General features: G+C 54.0%; 1 protein-coding gene across 1 annotated transcript in view; it reads left to right on the top strand.

The window, feature by feature from the left end:
* SDK2 (sidekick cell adhesion molecule 2) overlaps positions 1–17,404 on the top strand; it is a 251,364-nt gene that overhangs the window by 147,481 nt on the left and 86,479 nt on the right. The window contains exons 3-4 of the mRNA XM_032429331.1: positions 1,180–1,286; positions 12,159–12,306. Coding sequence (XP_032285222.1) covers positions 1,180–1,286; positions 12,159–12,306 — 255 coding nt within the window. The remainder of the gene's footprint in view (positions 1–1,179; positions 1,287–12,158; positions 12,307–17,404) is intronic.

The following is a 17,404-nucleotide window of genomic DNA, read 5'->3' as shown; positions in this document are numbered from 1 at the left end:
TGGTGGTGGTGATGGTGGTGATGGAGGTGTTGTTGTTGGTGGTGGTGGTGATGATAGTGGTGATGGTGGTGTTGGTGGTGATGGTGGTGCTGATGGTGGTAGTGGAGATGGTGATGCTGGTGGTGGTGGTGAGCCCCGGCTGGAACTTGTGTAAAAGAAAACTTAGCAACTCTTGAGAATAAGGTTGCTCTGTCCCAGGGTTGGCATAGCCTAGAGGCAGGTGGCAATGAGCTTGTCCACCAAGTCAGCTGGGCAAACCCTCGGACACCCAAGGATGGGGGGGATGTCCTAGGCACAAGCCCCTTGATCCTCTGAGGTTCCTACTGGGCCATCCACTGGCCAGGGACAGAAAAGGTGATCACAGAGGGGCTACCAGGGGAACTAGCCCCCTCCATACCAGAGAGCACCACCTGCCCGTGTCTTACCTGCCAGAAGCCCCTCTCCCCGATTTGGCCTGGCCTCCTCCCTGCCTCTCAGCCAGGTCAGTGCCCCACACACCTGCTCTCCAGCTACCTTTCCCCCAACACCAGACTCTGCTGCCCTTTGGGCCAGTCACGTGCTCCCAGAGCAGGCTCCCAAGGGTCCTGGGGTTTGTGCATCCTGGCCTCAGGGCCCACATGTACAGAAAGCCAACCTGTCCTGCTCGGAAGGCTCTGCCTTTTTCCTCCATAAAGCTGCAGTGGAACTGTCTCGAATGTTAAGGGTGAGATGATGCAAAGCATTTGGGGAAGCATGTGAACATTCCTGCCTCTGCCACCCCCATCCATTTCAATTAATATTTACAGTACAGTCCTGGGCCTGGCCAAAATAGAATGCCCCCACCTTTCCCAGTCATGCGAGTCGCAGGCAAGGGAAGACAGCAACCTCCAGCGGAGGACCAGCAGAGGAGGCCTGGTCCCAGCCAGGGTCAAGGGCTCAGGCATAGCACTTCCCATCCACGGGAAAATGCAGGCTACTCCCTAGGCACCTGAGCTAAAGCCTGGTTGCCCTTGGGAGGGACGTTTCTATTGATAGGGACCTTCCTGTGACTCCAAGACATGGCCAGAGAATCCAGAACTCCCTGGTGCTCTCCATTCAGGAAGAGGGTGACCTGGCAACCTTCGCCCTCTGATCCCAGTCTGACATGTGCATCCCTGCACCTGCCTGCCTTGCTCACTGGCTCTCTCGTCTGCACCCTAGGTACATGATCACCAGCCTGGACCGCACTCACGCAGGCTTCTACCGCTGCATCGTGCGGAACCGGATGGGCGCCCTGCTGCAGCGGCAAACCGAGGTCCAGGTGGCCTGTGAGTAGTACGATGGGCGACTTGGGGGCAAGGAGGGTCTGTGCAGCGGGAGAGGGTCTGCAGGGTCCCCACCCACCGCCGTGCTCTGGGCAGAGCCAAATCCCAGCCGTAGCCTTCCATGCTCATTGGGTGCTGACAGTGGCCCTTTCTGCCTATCACGGGAGTGCCCTCGTTTTGTGGTGGACAGGTGCTCTCAAGGCTACACCGCTGGTAAGTGACACACACATCTGCCGGCTCAGAGTTCAGCACTCTTTCCAGGGGACCAGCTGCTTCTCTTTTAAAAGGGGGCCCTATCACCTGGTTCAAGGGCCTCCTCTGGGGTTGGCTGGGCCTCACACTTGGGGGTCTTCATGATGGCCCACCTGAATCTCTCCAGCTATGACACTCTTCTCCGCAGACTTCCTGGTGCCCCCCATGACCTTAACCTTTCCATCCTCCAACTCGCTCAGTGCTGGAGCAGTAACAGCAAGCGGGTCCCCTGATCCGCAGAGTCGTTGGGAGATGCCTCATGGTGGCACCATGACCCTAAGAGGGAGGGGCGGGGGTGACGAGTCTGGGTTCCTGGAGGAGCCCGGTGAGCAGACAGTTAAGTGTAGGCCCCTGTGAGTCCCTCCCCCAGTCCCCGGAAGAACTTTCTCAAATGGAAGGAGGGAAGGCAGCTTCAGAAGATCCCAAGTGCATCTCAGGGGCCAGGCCCCAGAGCACCAATCAACACCCTCCCCCTGAGACTCAGCATCCCCTTCTCAGTCCTGCCTCCCATCCTAAAATAGCTGCTGTGTGCTAGAAATGAACCTCATTATGGGCTGTTTCATTCTGGCTTCTTCCAGGGGCAGAGGTCCAAGGTGGCACAGTGGGACATGGGAGTGTGGAAAGCTTTAGTGAGCCTTGAAATTTAAGAAAAAAAAAAAAAAAAAAAGACACCTTCTCATCCAGAGCCTACAGGGGCTCGCCTCTGAATTAGCACAGGAGAGAGCTTGCTACTTGAACAGAAGTAGGGGAGAGAAATCTAAAAGGAAACCTCAAGCGAGGCAAAGAGTGTTGATAATAATTATGGAAAACAACTGTAATCAAAAGTGGAGGACGGATTGTCTCCATAAATCAGCACTAAAGGCAACTCAGCTCACTCAGAGGAGCAGAAAAGCCCTGAATTAAAATGATGGATCAGGGCACTGTCACGACTGGAGAGCTCCCCGGGGAGCTTCATTTAGCCAGTGCCCAGAGTCCCGCGGGGCAGGGGCAGAGCCCCGGGCCAGCTTCCAGAGACTGTGCGTGCATGCATATGCCCGTGTGCAAGTGTGCGTGCGTGCGTGTGGGTTCATGCGTGTGTGTGCGAGTGTGTGTGTGTGCATCAGTCTGCTGCTTTGTCCCCCGCATGTGGGAGAGAACACGTGTGCACGTGTGTGCACATGCACATATCCATAGATGTGTGTGCTTGTATGCATGCAAATGTGCATGCCTAGGTTGGTCTGCCTCTTTGCTCACCTTGGCGCTGGTGGTAACATAGGTGTGTGTGTCGGTGTGCATGCAGTTGGAAATGCCATCCAGGACACAATGTCCCCGACAGTCTAGGCTCGTCCAGAGAATTCCTTGAGCTCATGTGCCCAACGCACCTAGCCAGTGCCTGCCCAGTCAGTGAGCGTTACTGCTGCAATTAATATTCTGTAGCATCGTGCTAAGGCCAGAAGAAACAGGCCACAGAACGGAAGGGCTCCTGGCACACACTGTTCTGGCCAAATGCAGAGCAGTGAGCTGACGGTCACACCTAGGCCTTGCAGTCAGCCCAGTGTCTGCCCCTCACCCGCCTCTCACAGGGGCGTCCCTACCCCCTCAGAGCCACGTGTCAGCCCGGGCTTCAGGAGCCTCTGGACGTGGTCACAACCATCACTGCCACCAGGTTCTATGGGGCTGCTGCTTAGCTGTGCCCATGTGGCCACAGGTGGTCCCTGGCAGAGAGCAGGGGCGTACCTGGAAGGGCCCGAAGGACCGAACGCAGTGGGGAGGCCCAGGTTCACCCCATTCCTGACCGCCAGCTGCAGCCCCCAGGCCAGCCCCGAGAACCGCTCCTCAAACCGCACCGAGACGCCTTGCTCCATAGCATCCGAAAGGAGAAGTCACTACTTGCAGCCCTTTGGACCTCAAGCCAGAGGAGTGAGGGGAGCCCTGGGACTCCAGTGGGCAGTTGAGAAAAACACTCATCCTGACAAGTTAGTGATGGTTTCACCCCACTCCGGTGGCCACGGCGGGATGGAGAAGGGAAACTCACCTCCCCATCCCTTCCCTTGCTAGACACACTTGTCTCATCTGGGGGGGTGTCTCTCTCTAGTTATGGAAGTTGAAGAATTAGCTGTCCAACCTGTCCCCCCACCCCTCAAAACACCTTCCAGGATCCTGGGTTTGGGGAAAGGGGGACCTAGCAAAACCACCCCCACCCACCTCGCTCTTTCCCACCTGTTGCTGGGCAGTGCACACCATTCTCTCCCATCCTTATCCCACAAGGCTGCCTAAGTCACACAGTGATGAAGTACCAGAGCAGGAGTTGAACCCACAGCTGCCCGATTCCAAAACACCCCCCTTTCCACACTGCCATCTAAGGTCAGGAATAGAAAAATCAAAATGGGGTGGGGGTGGGGAGAGAGGGGGTTAGCTGCTGAGGTCAGGGTTCCCAGGGAACCCGGTGGGTGCTCTGGACTGTACTGTCCCATGTCCAGATAACGCCGCAAATGGATGCTGCGTCTACCTAGGATGAACGCCATCTCCCACCACGGGGTGGGGGTGACGTGCTCTTCTTGGCTGTTGGCAGAGGCGAGCAGATGAAAATGCTTACAAGTAATTCCTGGGTTCTTTTGTGCCTAAAACATGGCCATGCCATGGCGGGGAAGGGGGCTCAGGAAGTGTGGCTTCCAGCTCCAGCCTCGGCACTGAGTAGCTTAGGACTCTGGGCACCTGGTGTATGCGTGCGGGGGGGTGGGAGGGGGGCAGACAAAGGAAGAAGTATGGCCTCCATCCTCCTGGAAGGGTGAGCACGTGCCCCAAGACCTTTTGGAACAGACGCAGATTCCCTCAGGAGATGCCAAAGGAGATACGGCAGAGCCTCCAGAAGGATCCCTCCTTCAGTGTAATTGTGTGCCTGTCTTTCCTCCGTGGGTTCCCAGGACAAGTCTGAGAGGCAGGAAGGCATGTGGTACAAACCACGTCTCGAGATGGGGAAACTGAGCCTCAGAGAAGGTAGAGGACAGCCCAAGGTCCCACAGCCAGCATTTCTACCTTCCACCTTCTCCTGCCTCGCTGTCAGGACACTGTAGGGTCTAGCCATGAACCGCCCCCCCACCCCCCTCCCATTCAAATTCAGGCTCACCTCTCCCTACCTGTGTGACCTTGGGCAAGTTGCTTAACTTCTCTGTGCTTTCGCTTCCTCTCCCCTCTGCGTCCTGGAATAAACTCACCTTTCTCACTCTGGCCTAGCCACCATGTCTGCTCTCCGGAGCTGGGGCTAGGATAAGGCAAGTGAGGCACGGAGGATGCAGAATTGAAGGAGGCGCTCCCCCTCGGGTACTCAGCGTGCCTCACAGGACGCCGACAGCAGTGTCTCCATAAACCTTCCACCTGGCTCACCCAGTCCCAGTCCAGGGGCTCTCCCCGCTGTGTGCCCTGCAGACCTCCTGCATCTGTCTGTCTGTCCACCTCTCTCTTGTACAGTCACACAGATGCCCACAGGTCTAAGGATGGGAAGGCAATGGCTGCTTCTCTGGACCCCTTCATCTCTCCTGGTGGGTTTCTGCATCCCGGGGTTGGGGGGCAGAAGGCTTTGCCCTGGGGGCTCCAGGCAGCCGGTTCCCAGTGATGCTGCCCTTCCAGGCCCCTTCCGGGACTGGGCCAGGCAAGACCCACCTCTGGTTCCCACCCCCCTTCCCAAAGAGGACTGTGAATTGGGTTCTAACGAGAAATTAATAAGGCAGCTGTGCTAACAACTAATGATAATGGCAAAGTCGTTACAAAAAGATTCTTTACATGTTTTTAATTACAGCAATTAAGAGGAAGTCAATAAAACGTCCACCCCCCTTCTTTGCCACCAAAGCTCCCTTTCTGCCTGCACTCCCCACCCCCACCCCCCTGGTCTGTTCTTTGTTTCTTTAAAGTTGCCATACATTTCTGGCTTGCAGCAAGCTGGCTGAATGGCTGAGGGGTTTAGGAGAGCCTTCCTGGGTCAAGGAGCCTTCCTGGCTGTCCACATCCACATTCTGGGGGCAGCAAGCCCACCCATAGGCCACAGGGCAAAGCGTCCCTGCCCCGTGTGGAAGCCACCTGTACAAGATGGGACACGAGGATGGGGCGCCTGGGTGGCTCAGTCGTTAAGCGTCTGCCTTCTGCTCAGGTCATGATCCCAGGGTCCTGGGATCCCCGCATTGTGCTCCCTGCTTGGCGGGAAGCCTGCTTCTCCCTCTCCCACTCCCCCTGCTTGTGTTCCCTCTCTCACTGTCTCTCTCTGTGTCAAATAAATAAATAAAATCTTAAAAAAAAAAAAAAGATGGGACATGAGGGCATCGAGCCTGTTGCTGGGACTGACGCCCAAGATGCCACCAATGGGCCCGTTTTTCTTAATTCTTAACCTGAGTGTGAGCATTGAATGTGGACTATTTAGGGGCCATCTACAGTTCTAGAGAACATGATCGTGTCTTTTTGCCTGTTTCATTCGCTCGTGCAGCAACTATTGTTGTAGGCCCACTGCATGCTGAGCTCTGTTCTAGGCGGGAAGGACACAGGCGACAAAACGGGGACACCTGTTCCTGCCCTCAGGAAAGTAGTAGGGTGCCATAAAAGTTAAAAGGTGAATATATGATAGAATGCAGAACATAGAAGGCCCATGGAGAAAAATAAAGTGCTCTAAGGAAAAATGAAGCCAAGTTAAGAGGGATGGAGGCTGGGGCAGGGGTCCTATTTGATATAGTGGCTGAGAGAGGCCATCTGGGGAGGAGACATTGACCAGAGTCTCAAAGGAAGCAAGAGGATGAGTCACACAAAGGGATAAGGTCTTTCCAGCCAGGGAACAGCAAGTGCAAAGGCCCTGTGGTAGGCTTGGGTGTCTGAGGCCAGGGTAGCTGGAGCAGAGTGAGGGAAGGAGAGAGTGGAAGGAGATGTAGCTGAGGAAGTGGGGCAGTAGGGACAGATGGTAGCATTCAAGAAGTGGTCGGCACTTTTGATGTTACTCACAGTGCAGTGGAAATAAATATGCCTGGTGGGGGAAGAGGCATCATACGATCTGATTGGAGGGAGAAAGCACTGTTTCTCTAATAAACAAAACCACAATGAAACACCATCTCATGTCCACCAGACTGGCAAAAAACAACGAGTCTGGCAAGACCAAGAGTTGCCAGAAACTCCCATCAGTGCTGGCGGGAGTGTGAAGTGGTAAATTGGTGCAGATTTGGAAACAGTTTGGCATTATCTCGTAAAATTAATGTGTGCACACCCTGTGACCCAGCAGTTCCATGCTTAGGCTCATGTTCTAGAGACTGTCTTAGCCCTGTGCTCCAGAAGATCTGCATGAGACTGTTCTTAGCAGGACAGCAAAACGCTGGAAACAGACCCAACTTGCAGGTGCACTGTGTTACCTCATCATGTGGACACCCAGGTAGCTGTGACAATGACTGAACTAAGTGTAAGCACATAGCTGGAGCTCCAAAAAAAAAAAGCACCAAAAAAAAAAAAAAAAAAAAAAACCCCAAAAAAAAAAAAAAAAACAAATCACGGTAAACGACATACAAAATAATTCCAGGCATATAAGGGCTTGGAACCAAACTATATTAACCCTAAATTGTTTAGGGATGCATCTCTGTGTGGCAAAACTTGGGGGGAAAGTCATGCATGATTGCCACAGCATTGGGGGCAACAGTTACCTCGGTGGGGGAGGGGGGAATGCCTGGGGTGGGGGACACCTTGGGGGGAGGGGGCAGGTTTGTTAATGTTCTGTTCCCTAAGCTGGGTGGTGGGTATGGGAGTGTTCTAGTCTTCTGTAAAGTATACATATAATTATATTCATTCTTTTGTATGCATGACATATTTCATGATTTAAAAAAATGTTTTAGAAATAAATAAAAGCAATGAATGTATTCTGAAGTGGGATGCATACTTCACAAGACCTTTTAAGATGTAACAAAGACATCAGGAATTTGGAGGCCACTTCCAGCTGTGCCCCAGGCTTACATTTCTTTGTTCTTCCGGGGAATTCGTTGGGAAAGGTAGATCAGCGCTGCAGGCATAACTCGGTGTGTTAACAAGCATGTGCCTCGGGGAGAGAAATAAGCGAAAACCCTTATCTGTTTCCGCCTTAATGTGCTTGAGTTTTCCCAGGGGTTCCTGGCTCCCCAGGCTCTGCCAGTGTGTGGCCTCCCTCCTTCTAGCCTCCCTTTTGCACTGACCGGCTGAGTGGACGCCCCCTTGGCCCCTTGCTGCTGCTGTTCAGTGTGTGCATGCCTGTGCCTTGGGGCCCGTGAGCAGAGCTGGGGGCTCCTTGAGCAGGTGCCAGAAGCCCACTTGACTCAGTGCAGTGGAGAGACTGGGAGGGTTCTGGGGGGCCTGAGAGCCATGGTGAGGCAGGGAGATTGTGGGATGGAAACGTGGAGGAGAACATCAGCTGCAAAACTTGGACCAAGACCAGCTGTGCCCTTCCTTCCATCCCTCTCACCGTTCATACATACATACCTGCACCCGTGTATAGTCATTTCATCCTCCTGCCCGCCTTTCCTCCATCCATCCCCTCCTTCTCCATCCATTCATCTCTTCCTGTCTTCCTCCAACCCTCCATTCATCCATCCCACAGTAGGGGCTCAGTAAGAGTCATTGTACGATGGCATTGGGTGAATTTAGAAGGAACCTACTATGTGCAGAGTACAGGGCTGAGTGCCTTGTAGGGACTTGCTGATGAACGCAACTGCCTCTTGAAGCTTACAGTATGGTAGGGAGAGATAAAGAATGTGTGTGAAGCATGTTAATGTAGGGGATGAGTTATGAAAGAAGCAGAGAGGAAATGCGGGGGGCGGGGGCGCAGATTTGATTGCTGGCCCTGCCCAGCCCTGACTGCTTAACATTGGATAAGCCACTCTATCTCCATGAGCTTTAATTTCCTCACTGATGAAATGGAGCTAATAAAACTCAAGAGGGGAGAAAGAAACACTATTACCATGAAATTGCTTTAAATTGTTCAAATATATCTTCAGAGTTCTGTGAAAAGTTTTTTAAATAGATAAAATTATTGTGAGAACTGAAATCAATGTGATTTATTGACATAATGTTTTATAGACAGAGCCAAGTAATGGAAATTAATAAATAAGTAAAAATGTGTATTTATTAGAGTCAAGCTAGCCTTGGTAGCATGAGATTACATGCATATGAAGTCCACCTAGGAAGAAATCCAATGGAGGGTCAGCGTGCAGCAATCTCTGTTCTTTAATTCTGTTTGGTGGCATGGGGTAATGTTTGCTGAAGAGGTCGATGTTTCAGCTAAGCTGTGAAAAATGTATACGATTCTAATACTTTAATATTAGATATAATTTTTAGCACTTTAATATATTCTTCCAGTTTCTGTGTCTGCATAACAGATTACCCCAAAGCATAGTGGTGTATAGCAATCATTTATTAGGCTCACCGAGTATGTGAGCCTTGGATCTAGACAAGACACAGTAGGGATGGCTCGTCTCCGCTCCGTATGACTGAGGTCTCCGCTGGAAGACTTAAAAGGCTGGGGACTGAAATTATGTGAGGCGTTGAGGCACACATCAGTTCACATGTCCAATGTGGGTGCTGGCTGTCCTCTGGGGACCTCAGTTCCTCCTTTCATGCACCCTTCCCATGTCTGTGTGGGCCAGATTGAGCTTCCTTACAACATGGTGGCTGGATTCCAAGTAGATGTGTCTGGACAGAGAGATGGATCCAAGGGGAAGCTGCATCCTTTTGATGACCTAGCCTTGAAAGTTATATACCATCACTGCCAGCACATTCATAAGAAGGGCATGTTGGATGGGAGATAAATATTGATGCAGCCGTCTGTGGAAAGATAGATCCTGACAGGGCGCCTGGGTGGCTCAGTTGGTTAGGCGACTGCCTTCGGCTCAGGTCATGATCCTGGAGTCCCGGGATCGAGTCCCGCATCGGGCTCCCTGCTCAGCGGGGAGTCTGCTTCTCCCTCTGACCCTCCTCCCTCTCATGCTCTCTGTCTCTCATTCTCTCTCTCTCAAATAAATAAATAAATAAATAAATAAAGATAGATCCTGACACACACACATGTAGTATCTCATCTAATCCTAACTACAACCTATGAGGAACATACTCTTCATAACTCCATTTTACAGAAGAGGAAATTAAAGCTCAGCAAGGTCAAAATTTTGCCCAAGGTCATGCCTAATAAGTGACAGAAGTAGGATTTGAACTCAAGTCTCAGAGTTGACTCCAAAGCCATTACCATTACATTTACTGCCTACTAAATGTAGAACAAGGATGCCAAGAGCACATTCTCTTTCTTGCGATCCTTAATTGGCTGGATCCCTCTGGGATGCTGTTGAATCATGGCACCTTGGTGAATCATGGCTTGTTCTGGAGACTTTCTAGGCAGGGGCCCCACACAAGGACAGGCCTGAGATGGGAAGCAGGATGTAATTCAGCGTGGCAGGAGGGCACATGATGTGGTGTGGGCATTAAGACGGGAAAGGTTGATTGGGGTCAGATTAGGGAGGGATCTTGAATCAAGCAAGGGGATTTAGACTTTCCTGGGACAATGAGGAGATCCCAAAGTTTCTGAGCAAGTCAGCCATATGTCCAGAAAAAATTAATTAGGAAGAGTGTGAGATGATGGGTGGGGGGAAGCCTATGGAGACCCTGTTGGGGGGTGGTCAGAGCGGCTGGAGTAACGGGGTTCGCTTGGTGGTGGGCCAGTGGGAACTAGGGTCAGGGGGCTTGGTAAATGAGAGAGCTATACCAGAGGAAGAGTCAAAGGACTTTGTGGGTACAGGGAAGGGAAGCAAAGCACCACAAAAGGCTCCAGGGCAGGTGCAAGTGGGAGCTATTTGCAGGCAGGTGCAGGTGGGAGCTATTGACAGAAGAAAGCAAGAAGGAGGTAAGAAATGCCAATATTTCTGTTGGAAATCGAGTTTGGGGTGTTGGAGCTCAGAGAAGAGCCAGAGCAGATATGAGAGTCTTTGTAGAGAGACTGTGGTCAAAACCTTTAGATGAAGGGAGGCCTCCCAGGGGGCAGTGGGGCCAGGAGGAGAATAGAACCCAGGACTTTGGAAAAAGAGAGGATAGGCCCGTGGTTCTCAAACTTTGGCATGCAGCAGTGTCCTAGAGAGAGCGAATCAAGAACTCAGAGATCCAGGTGCATCAAAGCAGGGCCTTTCCGTGCCCTGGGGAGGAGCAAAGGATGGGAACAAATCTATGGGCCTACCAGGTTCCCAGGGGATTCTGAGACCCACCAAAGTACTATGAGCTGCTAGCTTGAGCCCAGACGGTCATTCTCCACCTTGGCTCATGTTGGAACTACCTGAGCAGCTTTAGAAATACCCACATCTGAGTCCCGCCCACCCTTTCGGGGGATTCTGAGGTTTAGCCAGGCTGGGGGATGCCTGGTTGAAGGAGAGGGAGAAGAGGCAGTGATATTCAAGGGGTTGAGAAATAACAGTGAAAGCAGCAGGAGACCAGGTGGCTTGGGACGTGGCCGCCTTGGCCAAGGAGGGGACAGTGGGCAGTGGGGACATGCAGCTCAGTTTTCGGTGGTCAGAACCTGATTGCACATGGGAATGCTGATGGCCAGCTCACACACCCCATACCAGTGGAAACAGAAGTCTGCAGGTAAGTTCTTGAACTTAGCATCAGCACTTTTTCTAACTGGTATGTGGCCAAGTTGGGGACAGTGATGCTTGTCACACTTGAATATGGACACCCTTCACTGGGGGTCTGGTGAAGATGCAGGTTCTGATTCAGTAGGTCGGGGTGGGGCTTGAGACTCTGTATTTCTAACAGACTCCCAGGTGGTGCCCGTGCTGCTGGCCCATGGACCACACTTTGAGTAGCAAGGATGTACATTAATGTTCAAAAGTCATGACGTTCAGCGCAGACCCCTTCCCGTGCCCCGTTGTAACCCTCTGCTACTAGAATCAAACCCCACCCCGATTCCAGCCGGCAGGTGGGCCACCAGAAGTTTCCTGCCTACATCTCTGCTGCTCTCTTCCCCTCCAGGCCGGCATAGCAAAGCCGGGACAAACGTTCCCCTCCTTATCTGCCAGCAGGGTAGGCATGTTTTTAAAAGAGCAATATGGTGTTTCCATTCACACATGCATGCAGCCTCATACGCTTCCCGCCCAAGGCAGAGGAGGAAAATCATATCCATACTCTATGAGCATCCAAGACCCCACCCTCCCCAGCGTACCCAACCTTGCCTCCACCAAGAACCTAGGAAACCAGCCCCAAGATGTGCCCTTCTCCTCACGCTGAAACCCCGACTGCCCTGTAGGGCAGACTCCAGACTCCAGACTCAGATCTGAGTTCAAATCCTGGCTCTGCCCCCTTCCTAGCCACGTGCCCTTGGACAAGTCAAGGAACCTCTCGGAGCCTGTTTGGGCAGTTTTTCCCTTTGTAAAATGTGTGAAATAATGACCAACCTCTTCGTGGTTGCTGGATGAATCGATTGGTTCATGGATGTATGGATGTAAACCCCCAAAGCACAAAGCAGGGCATGTCATAATGATGGGCTTAGAAGGTGGCGTGATGGGGTCGGGTGGGTGGTCTGAGCCTGGCGGCCTCCTTCCCCACGGCCATCCTGCCACCACCACTCCCAGCACGGGATCTGGGCAGTCTGACCCACACGTACGCTCTTCCCTCCCGCAGACATGGGCAGCTTTGAGGAAGGCGAGAAGCACCAGAGTGTCTCCCATGGAGAAGCAGCTGTAATCCGCGCCCCACGCATCGCCAGCTTCCCACGGCCACAGGTGACCTGGTTCCGGGACGGCCGCAAGATCCCGCCCAGCAGCCGCATGTGAGGCCCTGCTCTGGAGGGGGACGCAGGGGGCTCGCCCTGTGGGAGAGGGGATCTGGGACCTCCCGGATGACAAGAGAAGGGTGGCCAACAAGGAGGGGCTTTCTGGGAACACACGTGTGAAGACTTGGGGACACAGCAGCTCGGTGGCATTCCTGGGGAGCCCCAGGGCGTCGGCCCCACTCTCAGCTGCCTCCCAAAGCACTGAAACCCACAACAGGCAGTGACAGAAGCCATCCCCATCCGTGGGAGGGCGCTGGCATGTCCCCGGCAGGGTGGCCACCCGGCCGTTTCCCGTGTGGGGTACGGGTGTGGCTCTGTGTGTTTTGGAGGAGGGGAGGCTGGGGAGGCCCGGCAGGGAGAGAAACACATGGCCCTTTCAGCATTAACAAGGACCCCTCTGTGTGGCCCGGGGCGTGGGTTGTGGCAGCCAGGCTTGTGGGCAGGAGCCATGGAGCCAACACCTCACAGAGGGCGAGGGGCAGAGCATTTCCTCCAGGGACGCTCCCGGCCCTCCCGATCCTGCCTCGGGGTCTGGAGCCAGCCCCAGCTCTCTCCTTTTGGACTCCAGCTCTCCCCCCTCAACCCCACTCCCCAGAAAACAAGAAAGACCACCTTTGTCCTGGTCCCCTCAGGCCACAGGTCAGCTGTGGGCGGGGCCCATCCTGGTCTCTGAGGGAAGCGGGAGCCAAGATGGACAGTTCTTGCCTCTGGGGTGAGAGAGGCCTCACAAGAATAACGTGGTAACATCCCGGCACGAACAGCAGCTGTCGTTCCTTGAGTGGCCGCTGTGGCCTTGAGCCTGGGCTAAGCACACTGCCCGCATCATCCTCTCCTCCGCGATGGGTGTGCACCTCCACGCGAGAGACGCTCTGTCTCGTTCCCCTTTCAGTCCCCAGAGCACACACTCAAATAGTGGCCGTTGGAGGAACGACCCTCACAATAGTCCCATGAGGGGGCTGGTTTTGTCTCCACTTTCTGGACGGTAGAGCCCCCACCCCCACCCCCAGAGTTGAACCACGTTGCCCGGTCTCACACAGCTGATTCCAACCTGGCCGACTCCAGAGTCAGGATCCTTAATTCTGTCTTATGTGGAAATTATGTGCCAACAGGGACACAGACAAGGAGAGAAGAAGGATAAAGTGATTGCTCTCATAGAGAATTGGTCCTGGTACAGTGATTCGCAACCTGACTACCTGTTAAAATCGTTTGGACAATTTAAAATGCATTTATCTTTAGATCCTCCCCCCTGCACATTCTGAGTTTGTTGAAATGGGGTGTACCCTGGCACTTGGGGGGGTGGTTAAAGCTCCGCAGTGACTCTGACATGCAGACACAATTGAGAACCACTGTCCTAGACTATATCCGTTACCCGCAGATACAGAAATGCTGCATAACAAAAGGTCCCAGGGACCAGAAGCAGTAAGCATTTATGTGTCATATGAATGTGCAGATCGGGACCTTGGCTGGGCTCTCTGATTTGCCTGGGGTCGGCTGGCTATTGATGGGTTAGCTTAGCCGGGGGACTCTGCTCCGCATGTCCCATCCCCCAGCCAGCTAGCCCCGGCTTCTTCTGGCCATTGCAGAGGAGCAGGAAGGAAGCAGAAACATGGATCTGCCAAGCCTCTGCTAACATCCCGATGCTCAAAGCAAGTCATGTGGTGGAACTCAGCCTCCAGAAGCAGGGGGATGAACTCTGCCTCTTGAGTGAGAAGAGCCGCGAAGTCACATGGCAAAGGGTGTGGCTACAGAGCCAGGGAAGGATTGGAGTCGCCCCCCCAGGTTAACAGGTGGACAGGCTCATGCTGTATGAGTCGGCTCAGGCTTCCTCGCGCCTCATTAAGGGTCAGTAAAGCCAGCAGAGCACAGTTTACCATTAACACAGACAGTGAGGCTGAACTGCAGAAGGGGGGGTCCTCCCCCACATGGGTACTGAGACAGGTGAGTCCTGAGCCCTCCCTAACTCCCTTCTCTGAGGTTATCACGCAGCTCCAGGTATATCCATGATGGCAGCCTGCAGGCCAGTCGGTTGGCAGAGGCTGCCTGGAATACTGTGTTGAGAAGGATGCTGAGGCCCCATCCAGACTCAGAGGCAAGAGCGGCTCCATGACAGCTCACAGCAGGTGCCGCGGCTGCAGGAGGGCTCGTGGACGCGTCTCTACCGTGTTCGCTGTGGGGGATGAGAACCTCTCTCCACCCTCACTTGCATCGCCCCTCGCCTAACACCTTGCCACCCCCTTTTCTCACTCCCGCCCTCTGTCCTCACCCCCTTTCCATTGCCAACAGCCTCTGGCACTGGGACAGAATGATCTTGGCGTGCAGACACATGCCCGCCTTCATGGTCACACCCGCCGCCTTCCCACCCGCTCCAACACTCCAGCCAAACACATGAGACAAGGCTGTGGAGATTGTATCTCAGCAATTACAGCAGATTAATATTCATGGCTGAGAGGAAAGGTCCCTGGAAGCAAATTCTCTGGCGTCTGTTTGCCAGAGATACGTATCTGCTGAGTGCTATCAGCCGGAGGGGCGTGCGGGGCGCCGACGGGGGGGCGCTATCTCCGCAAGGCTGTTCTCACTGCCGGGGCAGGGACGCCGATTAGCCACACTTCGCCGCGGCCCTGGGGCTCGCTGTTGAAAAGGAGACAAGCTGCCCAACAAAGACACATGCTGGGGGCTTTGGGCAGGTTCTAGGATGATTTCTTTTATTCTTAATTAAATTATCAGTTGGGCCCCCATGGACCCAAGGGGAAAAAAGGGCTGGCTTAATAGGAGTGGATGGAAGGTGGGGTGGGAGCTGGGCCAATGAGGGAAGTGGGAAAGATCTAGTCAATTGGAGCCCGAAGAGTGTGGCTGGAAAATGTACCGCCGCCTCTGTCCGAGAGTTGAACCCTGACCTCCATGCCCCAAGAGCATTCCAGCAGCTTCTTTCAGAGTGGGTGAATCTGGGGTGCAGCAGGCCAGAAGCCCTTCTGAGTGCCAGAAGCAGCTCTGTGTGCTTGGGAAGTGAGGTACAGGGTCATTCCAGAACCATCTATCGAGGGGGTGGTCATCCTGCAGAAGGCCGGAAGTCCAGGGACCTTCCGTAACCACCTGCTGAGGGCAGAGGGAGGGCCGGTCAAAGGCCATGAGGGCTTCGAAGTCCCTCTGCCACATTCGGAGTTCCATCCCTGGTCCTGAGGGCCCCAGTCCAGAGTGTTCTCCTTGCCTCTAGCGCAAGTTAAGGCAACACCAGCTGCGGTTACAGACAAGACCCCCAAACGCCGGGGACTTAGCACCGGAGAAGTGTATTTTTTTTTTTTTTTTTTTTTTTTGCTCATTTAAAGTCCCAGCAGAGGCAAGGGAGGGGAAGGACGCTCCTCCACAGTCATCCGGGGGCCCCGGCTGGTAGGAGCTCTGCCGTCCTCAACCCTGGGCTTCAGAGTTGCCCTGCTCTGACAGAGGGGAGAACCTAGGAGTTGCACAGGGGGTCCTTAGGGTCTGAGCTTGGAGATGGTGCACATACCTTCTGCCATATCCCACCAGCCCAGCCCCGCTGCCCCACCTGGCTTCCCAGCTGCTTACGTGGATGAACTGCCACCCGCTATGCCATCTCACCCAGGACAGGGCATCTCCACCACGGCACAGTCCACGCTTGGGGCCCGAAAAATCATTGTGTGGGCTGTCCGGTGCATTGTAGGACACTTAGCAACATCCCTGACCTCTGCCCACTAGTTCCTATCACAGCCCCACAGCTGTGATACTAGCACTTGTCCAGACATTATCAAATGTCCCCGGAGGGTGAAGCCCCCCTCCCCCGCACCTCCTGGTTGAGAACCACTGACCTAGAAGGATCCGTCGTAATGTGGATAAAATAGACCAAAGGACAGGTTGGGGGATGAGGTGGTCTCTTCCTGGTTAAGGAGAGAAAGCACTGGAGATGGGAACCCTCCCTGGAGGCAAGAGGGGGTTCAGGGCAGGCAGGTGCCCTGGGGAGTGGGGCCCGGCCATGCTCAGTGTGCCCACCCTCCAGAGACTTCATTCAGCCGGCTTGTCCAGGGTCGCCGTGTTGGAGAGGGTGGGAAGCTCCCGTCAAGTGGTCCAGGTGCACTGCTGCCCATCACATTAGTCCTGACCTTGGACTGTGGGCCAGGTGAGGGCTGCAGGAGAGGGAGGGTGACAGCCTCAGGCCAGATGCAGATAGGACCGAAGCAGCGGCAGGAATCAGAATCCCTCAACCTCAGGGCTGGGAGGGATCTTCACAAGCATTTCTTCTACCCCCTTCACAGATGTGGAGACTGAGGCTCAGCATGGAGGAGGATGTGTGCTCCTTAGAGGCTGTGGCCGGAGCTCATTCCAGAGCTGCGCCCGGCCCTTGACATGGCCCAGCCTTCCTCCCCGACCCTGGCCTGCCCCACAAGCTGCACTAAAGGACAAGGACCTCTGCAGGAGACTTCCTTGTAGGGAAACGGTCCCTGTTCCTGTCCCAGCTTGTCACTTTTAAAATATTTTAGCCTGGCTTTATCTTACTTTCCATCAGCTCATTAGCTGGAGAGGGGTTTTCCTCCAGAAAAAAACAAAAAATATCATTAGGGTACCCAAGAACTGGGGGGAGAGGGCTTTCCCTTCCTACTTCCCAGAGCTCCACTGACGGTGTGAGACTCAGCCCATGAACCCCCCCAAAACCAGGAGAGAGGGGACACCAGCACAGCCCAGCTAGAGAGGCATCAGCGGGGATGTTTATTTGAGAGCCTGTTTAAAACTCTGTAACATTCACCTAATGGGAAAATTTGAAAAGAATTCAACTGGGTCTGTCCTTGTTAAACTAACATTAAGGATGTTTAACAGCTGTCTCGGGCACATCACATTAAAATCCGAGATAGACTTGACAAACTAATGGTTTTGTTTGTCATCGAGAGAACGGGTGAGAGGGGGAGCCGGGCAGAGCGGGCGTGGGCAGCGCTCCTGGGGCTGTCTCCCCCGCATCAGATGGGGTCCTCAGCTTCCCGCCTGGACCGGCCCCTTTCCCTGCCTGCAGACCAGGTGCTGCGGGGCTGCATGGTGGGACCCCAGCAGAGGGGACCTGCACCCCACCGCCCAGCTGGCCTCCTTCCTCCTG

This window comes from Phoca vitulina, unplaced genomic scaffold (assembly GCF_004348235.1).
Source record: "Phoca vitulina isolate PV1807 unplaced genomic scaffold, GSC_HSeal_1.0 scaffold41, whole genome shotgun sequence".
Classification (NCBI taxonomy): Eukaryota; Metazoa; Chordata; class Mammalia; order Carnivora; family Phocidae; genus Phoca; species Phoca vitulina.
Note: the sequence above shows the minus strand (reverse complement) of the source record. Positions and strands in the feature narration are given on the sequence as shown.